Source organism: Rhipicephalus microplus, chromosome 6 (genome assembly GCF_043290135.1).
Source record: "Rhipicephalus microplus isolate Deutch F79 chromosome 6, USDA_Rmic, whole genome shotgun sequence".
In the NCBI taxonomy this organism is placed as follows: Eukaryota; Metazoa; Arthropoda; class Arachnida; order Ixodida; family Ixodidae; genus Rhipicephalus; species Rhipicephalus microplus.
In genome coordinates this window covers 171,054,337-171,076,620 of record NC_134705.1, presented here as the reverse complement: position 1 = coordinate 171,076,620, position 22,284 = coordinate 171,054,337, and the positions used below count along the sequence as shown (strand labels likewise).

The 22,284-nt window shown below is 48.7% G+C and overlaps 1 protein-coding gene across 2 annotated transcripts in view; it reads left to right on the top strand.

The window, feature by feature from the left end:
• Window positions 1–22,284, top strand: part of LOC142765651 (uncharacterized) — a 103,351-nt gene that overhangs the window by 47,110 nt on the left and 33,957 nt on the right. For both annotated transcript variants that reach the window (XM_075867000.1, XM_075866999.1), the window contains exon 2: window positions 20,877–21,175. In XM_075867000.1, coding sequence (XP_075723115.1) covers window positions 20,877–21,175 — 299 coding nt within the window. The remainder of the gene's footprint in view (window positions 1–20,876; window positions 21,176–22,284) is intronic.

The window sequence follows — 22,284 nt, the reverse complement described above, 5'->3', positions numbered from 1 at the left end:
ATGAGGTCATTCTATGATTACTCGAAAAAGTTCTGCAGGGTCTCTAAATGGAAGTGCGCAAGTTTTGCACAGAAGTTCACATCAAGGTGAATAATGCCGAGGAATCAAATTCATCCCGTAATGTTACCGGAGTAGCGTTTTTTTTATCGTAGTACCTCGTGTAGAGCACTCGCTGTTGTCCCCTGACTTCAGCGCTCGTCGGAACAATGTGATAAGGATATCGATTATTCCTAGCAGTGCGAGCTTGATACTCTAGCTATCTCCCGGTGATCTTTTGTTTTCGCTACAGATGGAGAATGGCTGACGTAAGGTTGATTTCAGAAACGTATTTCCTTTCACAGTGGAGCTGTGTGTCGAAGGTTCTGTGTATTTTTCGTCCGTGAGTGACCAATCATGGGGGACGATCCCGGAGATGCAGTAATATCCGGCTGCCCGATGATGGAGATGAACTATGGCGGGTAGTTTTCCTCGCATGATTGACTCAGCACTGGATACGAAGACAAAACGAACACATAGCACACAACAAAGGCCCGTTCTGGGTAGTGTGTTCCTTTTGTCTTGTTCCCATAGTGCTGCGTGAATTAAGCAGGCATTTTGAATCTACCAACGTTCCATTTTACTTAAATTTTACACCAACAAACAAATCAATATAGTCAAAAAAGCTTCCCGTGGTCTTTTACGCATTCGCCTACGGTGCCCCATAAAGAAAAGCCAGATTCTTTGACTTCTCAGTTCATTAATTAATCCTGCCCCGTCACCCTCCGTAAACTATGTGCAGAACCCAATGCCTCCTTTATTTCATTCAATGCGCTTCTCAACCGGAGTAGTTGGCTACGCCTTAGTTCAGGGAGTAATAGTGATGTGACTTTATATGGTGGGTAGCACTGCTTGCATCACACGTGATTCCGAGCGCTTTCTTCTGTAGATGCAATAGACGTGTTACGCACCCCAATATTATGCGTGCTGCTTCTTTGTGGTTCGAATCAATGCCGCCACCACGTCACAGAGCAGCGCATGCAGAAGCGATGCAGTGACGCTTTCCCATTAGATGCCCGCATAGCGCCACAAACGGCGACACGCTATCTCAAAATACCGCATGATTAACAGAGCCGGCGTGACCGCCAACAACAGGAGGCATGCGAGACGCCGCCCCACGGATCTGTACCCAACTGAAGAAAGAATTACTTCACAGGATTTGCGTCTTGGGGCACTGCATGAGGAGGCTCTCTCCCCCATGACCACAAAGCACACGTGAAAGGCTAGGTGGTTGGAGAGAGCAAGAAGTCTAGCGGAGAGGGTGGTGAACAGCTGGAGGAGACGTTTCCTGCTGGCATCGATAAAATAGAGGAGGCGTTGCCTGACCGCACGTGCGCGCTGAGGCGCTGCAACGCGTACGTGGAGTCATGTCTTAACGTAGGTTTGTATATACTGCCACCGTGATCAGCCCACCACTGCAAAGCGACCATGCGATGACGTTAACATGTGACCTCACCATTAGATTATGATGATGTCGTTGAGACGGTACATAAGTTTTGCGATCAATGGCAACGTCGCATGGTGACGTCGTCATGCGATGGTTTTTTGGATCTCTTGTGCTAAAACCGAAGCCAGCGGTCAATGTTTGCACCCAATGAGACATCTAGGGCTTTGGCTTTAATAACAATGACATCGTTCGTAGATAATGGTGTAGCTTCTTCAGTACACAACATCTTGAAACGACGTCACCTATATAAGTAACTCAAGTGAATATCTGGGAGTTCATGAGCATCGCATGAATCCTCAAATTGCTTAATTCCTTCATCTACGAAGTTCTGTAAGGCAGCGACTCTTTATTAGGTGCTGAACTAGCCATGCTGGTAAAGATGCATTACAAAGAAATGGAGCGCCTGTGTGGCTCTACTTTTTTTCGCTCTCTTTCCGCAGCTTCGTTAACACAAAAACTTTAGTGCGGTGTTTTGTGGCACGAATATGCTGCGGTGGGCCACGTTAAAACGCGGCACATCACTTGCTTCGACACATAAAATAGAATTAGTTACTTTGTTCATAAACGGCCAGCCTCAGTTTCGGATCTGGAGAGCTCCGTGAACAACTAGCGCTACCTAGCGTGTGAAACGACCTGTAACTGACTCATGTGCGCGCTGCCTGCATTATCTGCTCGCGTTAACTTCACTGTCATGTCACATGCGCTGTGCAATATCGATGCTTTCGTCCTCGTCATAATTATTATTCTCAGTTGGCAACGAGTTCGTTGAGGCCTCTACATTTTCCACACGTTCGCCACAGGCGTGGACATTCAAGCAGCCTGCTGGTGCAAGCGCACCAAAAGTGATATGGCGGTGATGACGTCATCATCGCCTCAGCTGAAGATTTGCATCGCATTCGTATTAGCAGAGAAATTTTCTACATGTGAGGATTTGCAGCAGCAGTAAAGTACACTGAATGCACTACAGATATCTTTCTGCAGTAACCATTCGAGGGTTGTCTGTCTCCTCGTAGCGCCGCCAGATGGCCTCACCTATCCGGTCGCTCACCCTTGCGGCCGCGGTAACCCGGTAGTACACCAACGCGAAGGAAAGCACGAACACAGAAAATATGAACTGCAGAATTCAGGCAGATTTGGCGAATGGATTGCAAAAAAAAAAAAAACTTTATTATTGTCCTGCAGGACGCGCTTAGCGCGTAGAGGCGTCATGCATGTAAGGACCGACAGGGAATACCGCTGGCGGCCGCTTCGTGCTGGACAGCCCATTGCCGGTCGGCAAGAATTGAACTTCTAAGGGACCTCTCCCACTTGTTCGCAGGTTTTTGAGATAAATATAAAACAGCGCTTAAGACACGGCACAGAGTGAGAGAAGTGACACGGATGGTGTTGAACTTGTACCTCAGCGCACTGAAGTTCAGCGCCGTCTGTATTAGTTCAAACGTTGGCCTGTGTATTAGGCTCTGTTTCATATTTAGCATGTGACACTAAATATTGAGGTTTCAGCTTGCCCGATACTCCGGCATATCCAAAGGGGCTTCAGGAATCTCGGGTGGCTGGAGGATGGTGTCGACGCGTTGTCAGGCTTCAGGCAGCCGCGATTATAGCCGTGTCTGTTTGTTGTCGCCCAGTGCACTTGGGTGAGGAAGCAGGGGTTCTTTCCTTATCAGGAAATATGTACGTACGTAGGTGAAGCTTAGCATGTTCGTACATGACCTACCATCTTTCTTTTAGGGGCGTAGCTTCTTAGGCACTCCCGAAACCCTTGTCGTGAGGGCCTTCCACACTTTATGCACTCTAGCGTGAGCTGATGCCTTCATAAGAATTTCAATGCCACGGAAAAGTATCCTAGCCGAAAGCAGCGGCAAACACCTTCGCCGCAGGCTCCATGAAGGCAGGGGATCACCGCGTTAACAGCCATTTTGGTTTTCTTGTGGCGCCCCCTATTGTCACAAAAAGTTGCAAATAGTCAAGGCGCAAGTGCGAAAGATCTGTGTGCACTACCGTTCTACAGATCGCACAGAGTGCACATGGTTTGAAAAAAAAAGCCATGACAACGTATAAGAACACCAACATTTAACCATTGGTCAAGGAAACCATGACAGAGCAAAAGTTCGGCAAGAACGATATAAAAGGATGTTAACCAGAACATAGTAGAAGGCAACAAATCGTGATCCGATGCCCACTGCTTCACTTCGTCCCAGCATCAGCATTCGCTTTGTGGATCTGCAGTGATAGACTTGTCTTTATTGCATTGCGTAATATTCTCTCGTGACTCTTTTCTTCTTCCATGCCGGGAATCAAACCTGCACACAAACACATATCAGCGCGTTTCTTTTGTTCCTACATGATACATTGACGCTCGTGCATGAGGCAATGAAATGGGGCAGCGCGAAACGACAAGCGACCTCGACGAAATATCAGATTGTCGTATCAGAAACTTCAGCTGATGGCCGACAAGCCCCACGACCGAACGCATCAATTCCCGGAAAACGTCTCATCGGAACACGCCGGTGACGGCATGCCTGCCTTTCGGTACACTAGCCGGCGCTACGTTTTTCGCGAGCTATTTTGCCGCCACCAAAATGTGAGACTAGTACGCGCTTAGCTTACTCCCACCCCTCTCTCTTCATCCCTACTTTCGCGCACGCCTGCCTCTGACACAGCCACAATCACCCTCACCCAATCATATCATATCATATCATATCGTCTCGTTGAGACGTGGCATGCGAACGTGCGACGTTCATGTGTGCACGTGCAGCTCCTTGGCGACCCTACACGACTACCTCTTTCCGAGTGGTAGTGCTTTCCGACGCCACCAGGCCCGCCGAGCTCTCCTTACATTTATGAACCAAACGGACCTGGCCTGTTTATAGACGGTCTTTTTTTCTTTTTATTATTTTTATTTGTGTTTTTACTCATACTCGACGAAGTTTTATTCATTTTTCCTCTTCCTCGCCCTCTTTCCTTTTTCTCTCCTCTTTGTTTCCTCTCTTCCCTCCTCCCGAAAGAGTGAGCAGACATTGTGCCCCTCCAGGCGGCAGTACCCAACTTGCTCTCTCCCTCTTTCCTATACGTGTCCTCCTGTATCTGTGTATGCAAATCAAACCCTCCGCAATCTTCGAGAGATCACTCTTCGAATTTCAGATCTGCAATAGCGTCGCGTGTCGAACTGTATTGCTGCGACTACTGAAAGCATCGCACGTATGCTCCGATTGTCACGGTGCATCGACGAATCTGCATAATTTTGTTTTCTTGTCAAGGCTTATCGCAATTGGTTATCTCTAGTTCATAACGTGCCACAGTGATGCCTAGAAGCATGTCACTGCTTGCGCACAACAGAACTCGCGTTTGAGTGGCCCATTCAAAACAGAAGAGTACCTTCCTGTGGCTCGAGCATCGGTGCTTGAAACAAGTGCCAATCCACTCGTGAACGGAACGAGTGCTGGCTTAGAGCGCAACTTTTATCGAAGGCATACGAGGTGCAACGAACAATGCCGAAGTGCAGGTGGACATCGTCGCGTCGGCCGAGTCATTCAACCATACATAGGCGGCACGCGCCAGCTTGCTATATATATGTAAAGGGTATGCTCTCACTTCACCGCCGCCGCCATTTTGTTGTATGTGTATAGCCAGTGCAGTGAAAACCTGTGGTTCAGCGTGCTAAGTCAATCTACAGAAGGACTGTGTAGTCTGCCAGTCTTACAGCACTTATATTTACGTGATGTATTGCTGAGGCTACTTACGTCACATATATTGGCGTTACAAGTCACGTGACATAATTGACGTCGTGTGCACTGATGTTGCATGTTGCGTGACACAATTCACACGCCATGCACTGAGGTCATCAAGTCGCGTGACAATTTGTGTAAGCTACATTGGCGTCACTTGTCATGTAACAAAATCTACGTAAGGCACATTGGCTTCACATGGCACATGACATCATTTACGTCATACGCATGGCTGTCTCATGTAGCCGCCCTCCCCACTAACGTCAAATGAACATTTTCAAAAGCAAATCACGAGTTCTATGTGCTTGATTTTCGCCTGAGTTCGTCAGATGCTTTGACTGTAATCAATATGTTGACAGTATTCCTTTAAAGACCGTCACAATTAAGTGTAAATATTACCGTAGATTTATTTCCTTGGTCGTGTCTGAGCTCACTTCTTAAGAGTTGGCAGCGTCGTCACCTTATGAGGATGCTCGATGCCAGAACTATGAGGCTTCAATTAAGCCTGCTGGTGTTGTCTACATAGGGCGGGAAGCTTGCAGCGCGTTTAAAAAGTAATCTTTAGTCCTGTGGCAGGCCTCGTAATCCTCATGCGTAATCCTCAAGCGTAATCCTCAAGCGTAATCCTCAAGCGTAATCCTCAAGCGTAATCCTCAAGCGTAATCATCATGCGTAATCATCAAGCACATCGCCATATGAACCTATAGGCATAGATATCAGTGTTAATTCTAACGTCAGGTACACGCTGTCCATGGTACAAGCACAGATGTAAACAAAGAGGACTGACTGCGTACACACTAAACAAAAATGACCTGAAATAACCCCAAAAACTGGGTAAACCATTTGTCCTCTAGCGCACTACCTTTCCTGGGTTTTTTTTACCACCTACTACCGAGGTAAAAATTTACTCTCGTGCTAACTGAGTTTTTGAACGTAGGGAGAGTAGTAAATATTTACCCCAGTGAGGTTTTCAGCGAGTATAGAGAGTAAATTTTTACTACCTTCACAAGGTTTTTGAGGTGATTACTGGGAGTTATTTCTGGTGGTAAAAAAAAAATCGACGGGTGCATTCGCCCAGAGACGACCAATTTATTGAATAGCAGAATTGATTGAATTTATTGAATGGCAGAATTGGTGACACATAGATTCACATAGAAACAAACACGCATACACAACAAATGCAGAATAATACACCACTAGAACAGACCGCACGCGTTTCTCTACTACACTTCGACAATCCGGTATATATATAGGCACGACTTTTTGACCGGCCATGTAGTACCGGTAGGAGAGCTCTTTTTTTGCATCGATTAACAACAACGCTTGAAGGTGCAAGCGTAAGCTTCAGGTGGGCTGCAGGGCACTAAATGTCACACCGACTTTTTATTATAAATCTACACGATCTCACCTTTTTGATTATCCAATAATTGCTTGGCACACCGGGCTCTTTGCCCCACCCGTGTTAGCACTGCTGATGCACAAGTCCATAAAATATACCTAAGTACGCACAAAGCATGGTAGCTCAATGATTTTCATTGAGCGACGTTGCACAAACACAGTAGCAGCACGTATTCATCACAACGGGCGTAGAAGAGCGGTCCACGCCTGCATACAAGCTGCTTACCGATGGCGTTCTAGGCCTTTTCGAGGAGCACGGCTATCCGATGAAACACAGCTGGCGATCACAGAACACATATCCTGTGTGAATTTCGTCGTCATTTCAGACACAAATGAACACGTGACCGCTATCTTGCGCGGACGGGGCGGTGTATGCATACTTCCAACGAAAGACCACCATCCGGGCAGGTCCGGGTTTTCTTCGTGCTCACCGGCCGCCACTTGTTGGTTCCGTCTGCCTCTAATCGGATTCGTGCTACATGTTTGAGAACAGTTGGTGCATGAGGTGGGCAATTCGGGCAGCACTTTACTCCTGCAGACATCGCCTACTGTGGAACAAAATATATGCGATGCTTCTTTCACACTCCCACTGGTCACTGGTGGCCGCGGCTCGGTGCCGACGACAGAGTGAAGCATTTTGCTTATTGCTTCTTCAGCAGGCAAGCACAGACGATGGCACCAGATTGATTTTGTTACCACTGGCAGATCTAGAGATATCCGCGAACTGGAGATATCTGCGACGTGCAGGTTCGGAGGCGCTCGGAAGAGCACGGTGGCTCGATGATCTAGGAAACACGTGAGATCCATCAGCCCAACCAGACACACAGATACCGAGCTTCTTGCACTGTCTGTCTCCAAAGCCACCGCCGAGCAAAAGCAACAATTTGCGAAAATATGCAGGACAACTTTCCACAGCAGGTTTTCTTTCTTTTTTTTTCTCTTTTGAGAGCCCCCCCCCCTCCCGTCTTTTTTTTTCATTCAAAGGATGCTGTTTTCGCTTATTGTGCTTATGCTGCCCCCAGTTCCAGTAAAAGTGCGCTGACTCGAGGTCAGTCCAGAGGCACGGCGATGCAAAAAAAAAAACAAAAAGAAAACATCTGTGGGCTTCGCGTACGTTCAGTATTCACTGAGAGCGTCACCGAGGGGGTATGGGGCAAGAGCCGCCGAAGCAGCTGCACCTTGCAGTCACGTGGTAATAAACTCTGAAACGCAGGTTAAAAATCACGTGATAGAAAACTCCCTAAGTGGCAAAACTGGATTTTGACATCCTTTTACTACTTGCCTGAGAGGTGGTGGTAAAACTATGTCATGTACCATCTTTTACTCCTACGCGAGGTAGTAATTTTAAACGCGAGGGAGTTTTCAGAGGTCATGAGCCAGAAAAACCCCAAACTCGGATAGTTTTTGCTTACAGTGTAGGTGGCTGTGTTCGCCTTTCCTTATAATGGTGACATAGAAGTACTCAAGTTTTGAGGCGCCCACCGCGGTGGTCTAGTGGCTAAGGTACTCGGCTGCTGACCCGCAGGTCACGGGGTTGAATCCCGGCTGCGGCGGCTGCATTTCCAATGGAGGCGAAATGTTGTAGGCCCGTGTGCTCAGATTTGGGTACACGTTAAAGAACCCCAGGTGGTCTAAATTTCTGGAGCCGTCCACTACGGCGTCTCGTAATCATATGGCGGTTTTGGGAAGTTAAACCCCACAACGTGATTGATCAGTCAATCAATCAAACGTTTTCAGGCCGTGCTGGGATGTGATTACGTGGCGTATGGCTTGAAAACTTTTGACTTCTCCTGGACGTAGTACTGCATGGGTCGAGAGGCTTCTACCTCGTTACGTGGACGGAGCTTTTGCTATGAATAAACGTGGCATAACGAACAAAAAGCTAACCACGGTTACTGCACTTCTGTACTTGTATTGCAGCTATAGTTCAAAACTTATGACCTGCTACCACAAAAACATAGTGTCATAAGTCTCGGATGACTCGTCAGAAGTCTTACGAATGATCTGTTTACAAACGCCCAGCCGCGAAGCCTCGCCATGAGGAGGTGCACAGACACCCGAGTGAACTGCAGAAGAGCTGATAGGCAGGCTAGTTAGCATAGATTCCTTATGACAACTTAACAGTGCAAACTTGGCTGCTCTTGCTTGCGTTCCTATCTTACGCGTCCCGTTTGTTTCCGCTGCCAAGTCGTCATGAAGGCCCCCAGTCATCCAAAAAGACTTGAGATGAAGTTTTCTTTTTTCAACACTGTCTTCCATCTAATATTATTGACTTTATCTTAGAGGACTTCGTCGCTCGACGTAAGTTACACTACATCGAGATACTTCACACGATAACAAAAGCGAGGATGGGGTCGACAAGGGAGCGTGCCAACAGGAACATCGTTTGAGGCCCTCGACAAGGACGCCTCCTCGAATTCCTTGAGTGAACAAGTTTTAACAAGTCTCCTCTCCGAACTCTCAAACGTGATCGTTGAGCGCAGCTCAGCACCTATGCCAGCTGCCCGGGGGAGCAACTTGCGCGGTTCCTTCGCTTAATCCGCTCGCCGCTGTGCCCACGTAACCGGCGGCTACGGCCTCCTCGAGCGATCTTCTTCAGAATAGAGCAAATCGCGAAAGGAAACTCCATATGCGGATTAAGCCCCCGCGAAATGGAAGCTTCGTAAGGAGGATTTAGGCCTGCGTAGATGTGTAATCTCATCCAAGTGGTCCTCTCACCTAGAGTGTTCCTGAAGAGATTTCGCGACATGCTCTTTCTCACAAGGCGACAGTAGGAGTTTACGATACTATATGTATATATATATATATATATATATATATATATATATATATATATATATATATATATAATATATAATATATAATATATAAATTTTAAGACATTTGCGAAGGCCACTCCATGCAACTCCTGTTCAATGCCCTCACGACGTGAGGGGACCCCGTTCGTAATGTCCCCCACCAGTCGCCCAGCAGCTAAACGATAAGGGAGGAGGTTACAAAAGTTCGAACGCAGTACCTTGAATAGACAGCTGACAGGAGCTTCAAAAGGAAAGAAAGAATTAGGCAAATCAGGGGTCCGGTATAGTGATAAACGTTGTACAGCTTTCCAGAGCATTCTTCTCTTCCGAAAGGTGTGACTACGGTTTAGAAGCCGAGGGGCTGCGAAATAAAGAAAAAGGTTCGAGTCGGGAAACCCCTCCCGCCTTCTTTCAGAGACATCGAGGGGGGGGGGGGGTGCATATTAAAGAGGTGCGTCAACCGTTCTTTCGTCGAGCCGTCCGTCCCACCAACCATCATCCGTCCCAGGAGTATGTACGAGCTCTGATGCTTGAGTCAGGAGTGGGGATTAGTGCTGTAACCTCTCGTATCGGAGTGGAGACGGTGGGACGTTCTTCTCTCGCTCTCTTTCCTGAGAACGTCAAGCAGGAAGGTGAGGGGGGGCTTGAGTTTCGAAGGGAGAGTTCAACCTCGAGGAGGAAAGAACACGCTTTCCTCTCTGCCCGTCGGCGCCCCGCTCTCACCCTCGCATCCTAAATCTCCATCAACGTTACCTCTCGTACCGCTCGAGAATCTCGCAGACATGCAAACTCTCTCTAAAGTGCATACATATGCACCCTTCTGGAATGACAAAGAGCTTTTTTTTCGGTTGTTTGCTTCGCCACCACGAATGCAGCGTCGAGCGAGTAAAGCCTGCAGAAGAAAATAGCGCTTGACTTTTGACGACTAACCCCTCTCCCCCCTCGCTGTATACCTTCACGTCTACCAAAATTTGCCTCTTCACTTTTTTTAAAATATTGCGCACAATATCAAAAGGAGAGATCGAGGGTGTTTCTTAAGCACATTGCTTCGTTTCCGAGGCGCGTATGCTAAAAGCAACGAGCTTTCAAATACAAACAGTGAGAGAAAGAGGTAGAAGACATTCAACACAGCTGTATTCCAAGGGTCCAAGGCAGTCAAACAGAACACAGCGGAAGCAATAGGTGTGGGTGGTGTTTAAAACGACACCACTCCCCCGACGCAAGAGTGCCTCTCCTCTCATCTGTCCTCACACGTTCTGATACAAAGGACTGGGAGAGTGTGACTGAAGAAATGTAAAGTTACGATGAAGGGCCCCATGGAAGTGCGCAGCAGCGCACACACGATACGGGCAATCGGCGAGCACGCACAATACTGCGGCGCTCCCGGGGCCGATCTTGGTGACACCTGGATATCGGCGAGTGAGTCGTGGCCGACAATGGCAAATTGTCGAGTCAAACGGGACTCGTCCATTGCGACCCTCGGCTCCGTGCCACCACCGATTTATCGTCGCAGACTGGAGAGAGATCGCCGCAGCTTCGCCCTCGACGCGACGCTGTTAAACGCCGCGGCGAACACTTCCACGATTTAGAAAAGGCAGAGCCGCGTTGATGGGAAGCTTCTCCAATGGATGGCAGGCAATGGTGGGGGTGAGGGAATGTATAGTTGCTTTCAAACAGAGAGCGGACTGATTCTTCTTTTTTTTTTTCCTTCTATACCCTCTTGCAGTTATTTCTTGTTCCTTCCATTCTCTCCTTTTTCGTCACGCCCTTCCTCGACAGTCATCTTTCTTCCACCGTCACTTTTTTTTTGCTCCCGCCCGATGCCAGTATGCTCTCTTTTGTTCCGATACTGAGCCCGCGCCAAATACTGCGTCAGTCCGTGGTGGTGGCGGTGTTGTGCTCCAAAACGCGAGTGCCTCGATCTATTTCTCCCTGCTTGTCCCGTTTCCTTCACTTCATAGCTTGATTTTGCGACTATTTGCTTCATCTCTAGCCCCCTTCGTTCCCGTCCCAGTATTCAACGCCCGGGGGGGGGGGGGGGGCGTTGCATAGCGGTGGGGGTCCTTTTATTATTTCAGTCCCAACGCTGTGCAAATACTCACTCCCACATTTAGTGAAACCCACCGCCGCTGCCATCTGGTGCTGCCGAGTAGAACGCCCGTCCCCTACTTTTTCTCTCCATAGTAGTTCCCCCTTTTTTTTTGTGTTTTTTGGGGTGGTGAGGTTTCGGGAGGCGCCGCGGAGCCTTCATCTGAGAGCAGAACGTCCAGCCGAGATTCGGGATTGGGAGAGGAGGAAGCGGTGCGTAGAAGGAGGAGGCAAAAGAAACTGAAGCAGAGATCGAAATAACCGAGGAGTGAGGGGGATACACGGCGAGTGCGGGAAAAGAGGCAAACGGTGTAGAGGGAAAGAAGCGGCGCGGGCCCGAGTTTGAGGGCCACTCTTTCTCTGACGCTGTCGTTGCGAAGGCGTGCGCTTGACTCTACTACAGGGGGCGCGATCTTCGGTCTCGCTGGCCCTCCGCATCAATGCGGCTGGCGCATTTGCATGGCTCTCGCAGTGCTTGATATGTACAACCCCCCTTTCTCTCTGGCAAAAAATTGTACATACAGTACGCGCAAGCGTGCATAAAGAGCAGCGGCAACTTTGAAAGTTGAAGGACGCCCTCTATGAAAGCGGCTATGAATTGATAGCCCGCGTGCCTCGGCATCGCGAGAGGACTATGCCGCGACAGTCGGCTTCTTTGATAGCAAGGTTTCGCGTTCAGTTACCCGAAGGGACAAAAAGAAAGGGGGGGGGGGGCGGGGGAGGGCTCCATTTAGCTCTGCATCGGTGGGTTGTTTTGCGAGGGCCGCAAGTAGTCAGTCGCGCAGTACATGTGATCAGAGGACGCTTAAGCTGGACAGTCTATAGAATGTTCAACGCTAATCCACTTACCTAATCTTGCTAGAGGTTGACATCTTCATGGTTATCGAGGACGTTCGTTGTTCACTTGTGTTGGCCTAATCTCTGAACAACGGTCTAGGAATTCCACAACATGGTATATACAGTGACATAACACAATGCCTGTCGGAACGTTGCAGTAAACGGAATATGAACATCCCTTTGAGATGCTTTATATGAGTCGTGTATCTTCAGAATTCTGCTTAGTTCTACATCTGGCTATGAGAAAAGTGTACATGCATTGTTCGGTAAAACGTTTTTAGTGTCCTGCAGTTTGATGACCCGGGCTCGGGCATGGCACGTTGAGACATCTGTAGTCTTGACAAGCCTACACTTCGCGGGCCTGCATGTTGGACGGTCGAGATTTGGGTGATGAGCTTTGAGCTCGGCAACGCATTGGCTAGCCTCGCCGAGAGAACCCCGGGATTATTACTTTTATATAGGTCATCGATTCCGGGAATAGTAGTTTGAGTTTAGATGGCTCTATACTATACGCCTTGAAGGGGCTGACGTGAAAAATCTCAAGGTAGATCTGAAGCTACACTGGCAGGCTTGGATAAGTGTCAGTCGGTTGCTGCTTCTGGGTGGTAGTTTCAGCTCTTTATACTTAGTTGTTCTAAGCTGGAGCATTTTCATCGAGTTTGAACAGGTCCACATATTTGTTTATTTACTGCCATCCACCAGCTGACACGTGTAAGAGGCCCCTAAGTACAGTTGGCCGATTGCCTTTCATTCTTCCGAATAAGATTAGGTCTCAATGAAGTTAACACACAAAAGTTTAGAGAGGAGTCTTGTAGGTAATATGAGGGAAGTGAGTCGCAAACTAAGTGTGCACACACACACGCGCACACACACTGAACCTCCATAAGGGTTTATTAAAGGTGTTATAAGAGGGGTATGAAGCATACCCCCATGTTAAATTGGTGAAACCAAATTGCATACGTGTGGATAAGTGCACTCTTACTATTTGCCAACTTCTAATTGTGGAGTCTGTAAATGGTGGTAGCTGCAACGACGTCATCAGCCAGCGCTGCGTCACGTGTTTCTGCGCATAGCCAATGGTCAGTATTATCATTGTCCTTCAGGGGTATGAAGCCAGAAATGTTCTTCTTGGGGGGGGGGGGGGCTTTTTGGTTTCAAGGAGGGCAACCCATTGAAATGATAACTTTTCCCTCTCTACGCCCTACATGGCGAAAAAAAATGAGGGGGGGGGGGCACGGGCCCGCTGGGCCATTACCTGGGTATACATCCACGTGGTCTGTGGCAGAATGAAAGGGTCACAAAAGGCAACTATCAAGTCGACGTTGATTGTTGAAATAGCGGTCTGTAAACCACGTAGTGTTACGTTTGTGCCAAGGAAGGGCCTATTTTGAAATAAAATCCACATGGGTTTCCATTGGGTTAGCGCACTTAAAATTACCCGCCTCAAGAAGCGGACCTACCGGACCGACTCAAATCACTGTTGCCACCCACAGCGTTGCCCGGCTTTACTGCGTTAGTAGCAGCAGATCGAAAGCAGTAGCAGCCACAGCAGCAACAACGGCCATTGATCAATTTCTTGCCATTGGCTCAGAGATCGCAGACGTTTTTTTTTTTCTTTTGGGGGGGGGGGGCTATACTGCGCCCCTCTAGATGGCATCACCTGTTCAGTAATTTAATTTGCGAACCACTCGCGCCAATAATTCCCCGTAGTAACGTCTGGCAGTTCTTTTTTTCATGAATCAAACAGAAAGAAACAAGAAGCATTTTATTGCGCCTCTTGATGCACGTAACGTGCTTTATTTAGTGCAGCTAGATCGATTACTAGTGATTAATTAGAGGTGGTCCATATGACGTCATCGGGATTATTTTAAGAATGTCCTACTGTGGGGCATGCGTTTTTGTGCATTTACCTTAATATATCCGTAAGTATGGCACCGTTGTTGATAATATTGTCGTTTTAGATGTTGCCATACACTGAGCTTTCACTCTGACATAAATCGTTGCTTGACTTTAGGGTCCCTTTACACGAGTACTTACACGATATTAAGGCACCTCATAAGGAACATTTTACGCTCCTTTCGTATGCAGTGTTCGCAATCTTCATGCGCCCGAGTCAGGCGATGTATACGTATAAAATATCAAGTTGTGGTTTAAACTTTTCATCAGTGAGCATCAGCAAGGCAGCACCAGCGCAATGGACATTCTCCCGATGAGTCAAAACACTTACACTAAGTTTGCAAATTTTGCGTGCACGCTGCATGCATGCAGTGAACATCTCAAAAGTCAGGATCAGTGGACGAATGTTCTCTCCTCGTTGTCAACACGCACCACGTGCAAATGACAGATATCTCACTATAGTACATCGTGAGTTGTCTGTCAGTGACGTAACACTGCCATGCATGAAACGTCACCGAGAAGCCGCCCTCTCGATGTCTAAACTGAATGTACAGCTCTCTAATTTAGTGGCATTAAAATAGATTTGATGCATTTACAGGCTCAGGCTACATTACTTTATTTGGAATTCTTGACATCGGTGTTCTTTGTGAGCGGTATCGGGGGTGCAGGCTGTTGTGAATTCGCTGTGTCGCGATGGTAGCGGTGGCGAAGAGCAGCGAGCGGTCTAACGGACTTCGCTCAAGCCTTTGCCCGAAGGCGAAGCAGGGAGGCAATCCCTTTTGAAAACAGCAACAAGAAGGAGCGTCTACTGTAGTGGGTTGTCGTCGGTACAGTGCCGGCCAGCACGACAACGTCGGCTGGGGCAAAATACTCCAAACATGGGGCCAGCACGGCCTTGAATAACGTTTTTGGTCTTTTCTGCGAGACCAGTTTTCCGGAACGGCACATTGGCTCGTCGGAGAAGGCGACGCTTTGCCCGGAACTGCTCAGTGGCTCGCCGCTGTCTGCGTGGAAGGTGGCGCTGGGAGGGGGGGGGGGGGGGGAGAGTTCATCGGAACTGCGCTGATTCTCGTGGGAACAAGCGTTGCCGAACGAGGACGATGCTTGTGGCATAACAAGGCATGCCTGCGCAGTAGAGTACATTTAGCAAGCTATACGGAAACACGGTAAGGAAGAACAGCTGCGGTTCTTCTTGGCAGCTCATTGTACTTTAGCAATTGTTCGTTCCAATGGCACTGCGTCCTCCGAACAGGTTTCTCGGTAACAATACGTAGGCTATTAGGCAAGCACAAAGATTGCCAACCACACCATAACATTTTTTTAGGCGTTTGTGTTGTTGAAGCTTATATAGATGATTCTCTCGCGGACGAGCAAGAGGGCTCTGTGTGCACGATAACTGTTTCTCGGAGGGGACGCTTTAACAGGTAAACGCACCGGGGAAGGGGTTTAAAACGGGACAGAGACCTTCACAAAATTGGAGATTCGGTGAGTCGGTTCGTCGTATTTTAATTGGTATAACGCGTCACTGTGAAGAATGAATGGCCTAGCAAAACATTTGGTCAACCGATGGGTCCTCCACTGTCGCTCTGCTCAGCCATTTCTTCTGCGCTATACCAGTTCCAGGACGGAGAAGGAACTACAATGGGGCAAGTCAAGTGGGTCAACTAGCAGGAAAGGAGGAGCGCTACTGCCATACGGTAAATAATTTGCGTGTCGTATTCAACGTAGCTTGCTGAAGTTAGAGGCTATTATCTTTTACGCATACTTCTTCACGTTATCGTGTTACCAGGTAGAATCTGCGCGCATAGAGGCGCATTTTTGTGGCCCTACCTCACAAATTCACTTTCGTTCGTAGGAACTCGTGGTATATCCGCAAAGAGTAGACCCCAGCCGTCGAGTCAAAATAAGTGCGAACGCCAATGGCGATTCCTTCAACCGCATCACGAAAGCTATAATGGCCTATACTCGGTTTCAAACACCAGGTACAACGCTGTGGAAGGTAAGCACAAAATTCGGCCAGCCAAACGTATGACTCCGCATGTTTCGTGGTCGATCGCTTTAAGATATGATTCGTGCCGGTGCATCCTGGCATTTCTTTGTGCTCCCCTTTGGCGCGACCGGCGAACAGAAGAAAGCGGGCTGAGCACAAAAGAGCGCGTGTACCTAATGACCCTGTGGTGAGCTATCCTACTCCGACACTGAAAGTCCACGTGGCCGCCACCGTGACGTACCCAAAGTAGAGAACCTGTATGTGACGTCACCCCAGGTGGTCAAAAATTTGCGGAGTGCTCCACTCTACGGCATATCTCATAATCATATGGTGGTTTCGGGACGTTAAACCCCACATATCAATCATTGTATGTGACGTCACGCGAAAACAAAGCTATATATACAGCCACATAACAGACGTTCAACGGCGCTTGTTTGTAAGGCACGTAATGTACTCAATGACTTCTCGCCCTAATAACAAACAAATTAAATGTTGGGGGGTGAGAACATCGAACTACTTTTTGTTGCGAACGCATCGACTGCATGAAGTCTCGCTAGCTTCCACAACGTTGCGCATGATGAGTGAAACAGAGTATAGAACATTGACGCTGTGAATGTGCGAACCTCCGATAGGCTTGATAGGTGGCGCCGCCTGGTGGGGCTACAATGAACCGGGTAATCACAATATTGTCATTGCAGAAACATCGTGCATTGTACGTCTGGTGTAAAAGCCGCTCAGCGGTGTTATTAAAGAAGGGTCACGTTTTTATTTTTGTCACCTCAAAAACATGACGTGTAAGCCAACGTGTTCATCAATGTGGTTGCACGAAGTGTCGCAAGATGCCAACACCATCGTTGCAACAACCTTTTACTCTTTTTTTTTCGCATTGGAGGATACTGTACTCGATAAAAAAAAAAACATCTCGTGATTTTGTCGCAGAAGTAATTCAATTCTACCTAACTTAAATACAGATTAAATGCAGTCAGCATCACCACTTATGGTTTGCGACAACGTAAATGTATGAGCTGAAACGGTGAAAAAACATGCGTTCCGGTAAGGAGGTAAACACAAACCGGTATCCGGTAACAAGTTAGCGTAAAGAAGTATGCGTATACAAGCTGAAAGCCCCTACTGTCAATAGCTTCGACAGCAACTTACGGAAATACGATTTCATGGTCAACACGTGACAGACTTCTGTCTCTTTGGGAAGCGAACGACATTGGGAAATGGACATCAGTCAACGTATTCCAAGTGAATACTTATTTTTACTTTAATGTGCAAAATCCCGACGCTTGAGGTCAAACTCGGACACTTCTTCATGGCTGAGTGAGGGGCACCATGCAAGGAGTGACATAGGTTAAAACACCTTCAGGTCACGCTCATTTTCACCGACGGGCCTTAGTCGGTTGTAATACTCTCGAGGGTGCTCCTGCAGGGGTGTATTACCGAACTAAGACACGTCGGTGAAAACAAGCAGGAACCACCCGACTTGAGGAAAAGGCATGATGAACTGTGTCGCTTCCTGGTGTTCCTCACTTACCACTGAAAAGGGGTCCGACTTGGACACTATAAGGGTCGGAATTTTACATTTTAAAGGGAAAATACATTCACTGGTGGGACTAGTGACTTTGAATAAGTGAACTGGTATTCCTTTTTCATTGTTAAGAAAATACGGTGCGCAAATATGGCGAGGTAGTATAGTAGTGCACCTCCTTTTAAATGATAGTGCATCAGGTGTCTTGCTAACAAGTGATAGTGCAACAGGTGTCTTGCCAACAATACCCAAGTAGTCTATGCTATCTTTAGGTAGCGTACACGGTAATTGTGTGCTCACGTTGACAGGAATAAGGCGTGATAACTCCGCGGTAGTTTTTGAAAAAGCTTTCGTGGTGCTGGGGCGCCTTCACTGGCAAGGGGTCAATTGCCGGGAAAGGAGTCGCTGTACCGTTGTACGTCACCGTAGTTTTGCGACTTGCTAAAACTCTCCAGTATTATGAGAATGCGTCGAAGACTCCACGCAGAGACTGCACAGCAGAATGCAAGGATTAAAATCGCATGACGGCAGCAGGCTTCGTTTTCTGTTAGTTCAGTCGCAAACGCCCGGTGTTGACCACGACACAGAGATCTGACGAAATCCTCGTCCTTCTTAGAGCCCTTCTCACTCGAGTCAAGGGGTGGCCGAGAGGACAGCGGTGTTGAGGGAAGAATTTGGGAGGCAGAAGGCAAGGGGGGGGATGCGTTGTCTAGAATAGAGCGCACGGCTTCACCATTGGCGGAGGGGTTCGGGATCGATCGTCCAATAGCGTTCCTCCGGACGGGAGCCGGGCGCAAATTGAGGACCACCCCCTTCAGCAATGCGTAACACATTCCCTCCCGCATCTTCAATGCGCTTGAACGTGCATTGCCGTGCCACACACACACCGCCGTTTTACGGCACTGTATTTTTTTGTTTTTGTTAGCGCGGCCGCTTTAAACTTTGGGGTGTTATGACGACGACCCCCGTCACGAGAGCCCTAAAGCAGGAATGTTTTACTTGTACTTGAGTCGTTCTTTTCCTTCTCTCTGAAATGGAAAGAGAAGGTGAACGCGACCGAAAGAGAGGGATGGGGAGCTGAAGAAAGGTTTGTAGGGGTGAAAGTCGAGAACATTTGGCAGGGGTGCATTCTCCTTTACGTAGCCGAGTATGTGGCCCGCTCACCCTCCACCCGCATTTGAGGGGATACAAGTAGTATTAGCAGACGCACCCCTCGACGGCGGTTCGCGAAGCGTCCGTGTCGGGGAGGTGTCCGTGGGCGCCCAGTCCACTCAGGGTAGCGTCCTCCTCCTCCCCATGTTATGGGTCGCTCTCACCAACCTTTTTTTCTTTCCCTTCTGCCCGCCCTCCTTTTCCATACGCGTGTCCTCCACCACCGTACCCCACTCGTGTTTTGAGCGCCAGTGAACACTCGTGTTACTGACAAGGGTGCTTCCTAGTGCTGCCTCTCCTGGAGAGATTCCACTGAAGGAAGAGCCACGCGAGATCGCCGACGGGAGTTGTGGATGGTAGTCGACCAGGTGGCTGTTGAGCGTTTCGTGCCCTCCGCGTGCGGATAAACAACGACCTCGAGGAGCCAGACACAGTCGTCGTTTGCCCATTATACGGTCCCTCCTGGCTACTGCCACTTCGCCCAGTACTCGTCGTCGAGACTACGGCGCGTGTTTGCCTCGAGAGGCCCACTTCGACCAGGCCGAGTGGCTGCCTACACCTGCCCGGACTTGATTCGCTCGTTGATCGCACGCTCTTGAGCGAACGTAGATGACGTTTGCGCGTCAAGAAGCGTCGTACACTCCACCACGGTCGTCACTCTAGTGTCACCCTCTTGTGAGACGAGTGCGTGTTGAGTGCGTTCGGCCCGACTGCCACTTGTAGGGATTATAAAAGAGGGGGGGCCCGGAACATATGCGATATCTTCAGTTTATTTTTTTTTTTGCTTTCGTGCGCGAGTATTTGTGTGTGCTTACGTGAAACGCTAAACACGAGAGCTGGTCGAGGAGAGCAAGTCTGTGTTGTGCTTTTGATCGACCTGCTGCCTGTATGAGGAGACTTCTTTTATATCCTGCCGTCTTGGTCTTAGATTTTTCCAAAGCTGTGTGGAGGAATAGGGACGCGCATTTCAAGTGACCCAGCTACTTATCGAGCTTCTTCTCGAGTGTGTGTATAAGTATTGCCCCGGAATTATTACCGCAAGTCCCTTTACAACATCTCGAGCCGCTCACCCTCACCTGTACCAGCTGAATCTTTGGTATTGCAGAAACATTGAGAGTGCTCTTGATATCGCTTGAAAGCAGAGTGATATACATAGGAAGAATGCAGGGAGGTTAGCCAGAACCTTTTCAAACTTCAATCTCTTCTCAGCAAGAAATGTAGAACCCAAACATTGTAATAGGAAGGTGAAGAGAAGACGCTTTCTCGGCAGCCCAATACAGGAATGCCGTGAACTTCGGGCAGTTTACTTACTATTTCATTGGGGGGAAGCAGGCTTGAACGAACCATGACTGCTAGTGACGTGTGAGTGTGCGGGCCCTTGCGCCACAGGCGCCTATCCCATCTCAAGTAGAGCAGCTTCTTTCACGCGGCTATGCATCCGAGCCACGTTAGGGTCCAAGCCTGCAAGAACGTGCCCTTGTCCGAGGCCTTCGACGCCACCCTCTTTCCCTCAGGTCGGCCCTGTTGCGCAGAGGTCACTAGCGGCCCGCTTCGGGTTCGTCGAGCATATGCAGCTACACCGGCTAAGCGCTTCTCGCGATGAGGCCCACATGCAAACGCTGAAGGAACTCGCCATTCCGCTTCTCAAAAAGCAAGCTCACGGTGGCGCTGCTGGTGGTAATAACAACGGCGGTAGTGTCAGTTGTGGTGGCCCTGGCAACGGCACGTCGATGGCTCCGTCTACAGCGCCACGGCTCACGGTGTTGCCGATTTCTCTGCAAAACATTGCGTGGATGTCCGTGATTCAGCGGGCCCAGGCGGCGGCTGAAGCCAATGCTGCTGCGGCCGCCGCCCTGGCTGCGGCCGCGGTTTCAAAGTCATCCTGGAACGGTCACCAGGGGACGCCTCCTAAGCTTAAATTCTCGGTTGCCAACATTCTAAACTTAACCGAGGCCAAATTTGGCTCTTCCAGCTCGTCCTACATCGGAGCCAACGGACAGCCCCCGGTCTTGCCGACTGGGGGTGGTACTACAGGAACAACTCTCAGTGGTGGATCTGTCGGCGGTGGTGTCTGCGCGGCTGACCTGTGTGGTGGCCCTACCGGTGGCTGGACCACGGCCGGACATGTGCACGGCGGCAACGCGTCCTCCGGTGGTCTGGGCCAGGACCTGGGCGCGCCACCCTATTCGCTGCACTACGGTGGAATGTGCCCGGATCAGGCCTATCGGTGGTTCCACCCAACGCCGGACATGCTGTCGTACAGCGCACTCGGTGAGTCGCTATGAAGCTTTTAATATTTCCTTGCCAACACTGTGGACATAGGTGTGTGTTTAGTGGGTGGGGGGGGGGGCGTGAAGTTAGCTTTATACATTGACATAATGGGGAAGGGGTGCGGTGCGACAAGGAGAAGGGGGGGGGGCGAAGTCCACCCCATATATCACCACAAGAAAAGGGGGTGCTGCAACGAACCTTCGCCCTTCCACCATCAACGGAATGCCTTCGCATCTCTAAACCATAGAGGATGTGCACCTCTGTGGATACTTTGTTTCGTGAAGCTCGTGCGAAACTACAGTTCACCGGAGAGTTGATTGCTGAAGCAGTGTATATTAAATGTGTACAGTTGAACTTACACTGCATAGCACAAACACATACTCATACCACAGGGAAGGCAACGTAGGTGGTATGTTTGACCATACTTTGCAAGCCGTACTACACTCCCTGTGACGTTGTAAAGATAAAATATCAGCTCGGTCCACAGCCTATTGCTATCCCTCCTGAAAATGATTTACAAACTTGCTCCGCCCATTCGCGTTTACTGATTTTTGTGACGTCATTCACGTTACGAGCGTTTCCGATAAATGGTTTGATGGGCGAGATGGTTTAGCGTCATAGTAGAAATACTGCGCAAAACAACAGACGGAAAAAGAGCCACGCCATGCAGCACAGCGCAGACTATCAACTGAGTTTTATTGCAAGTTATTCATATATTAGTGCAGAGTCATAAGGCCAGAATCCAACCTGGAACAACCGATATCATATTTAGCTATACTGGTCCCCAAGAAATGTTTCAGTGGGATGCAGCGTAATAGAGCAATGCATGTAAAAGCGCTTCAACTTCTCACGCGACAATCAAGTTCTTACTCCTGGAAGCACCCTAGCACTTGAAAGCAAGGGCGCCCAGCTTGTTGCTTTATTTGCTGGTTGCAAGAAACGCCTATGGTGAATGGTTTATAGCATTTCACGGCGCTCTCAATTGAATTGCCATAGCAAGTTACCTGAAACAGGATAATTCTTTTTATGGCTATGCAGCGCTTTAAGTATAACTTTTAAGTGTTACAATTCTATGTGTGCTTATTCTGTCTATCTACTGATAGACAGAA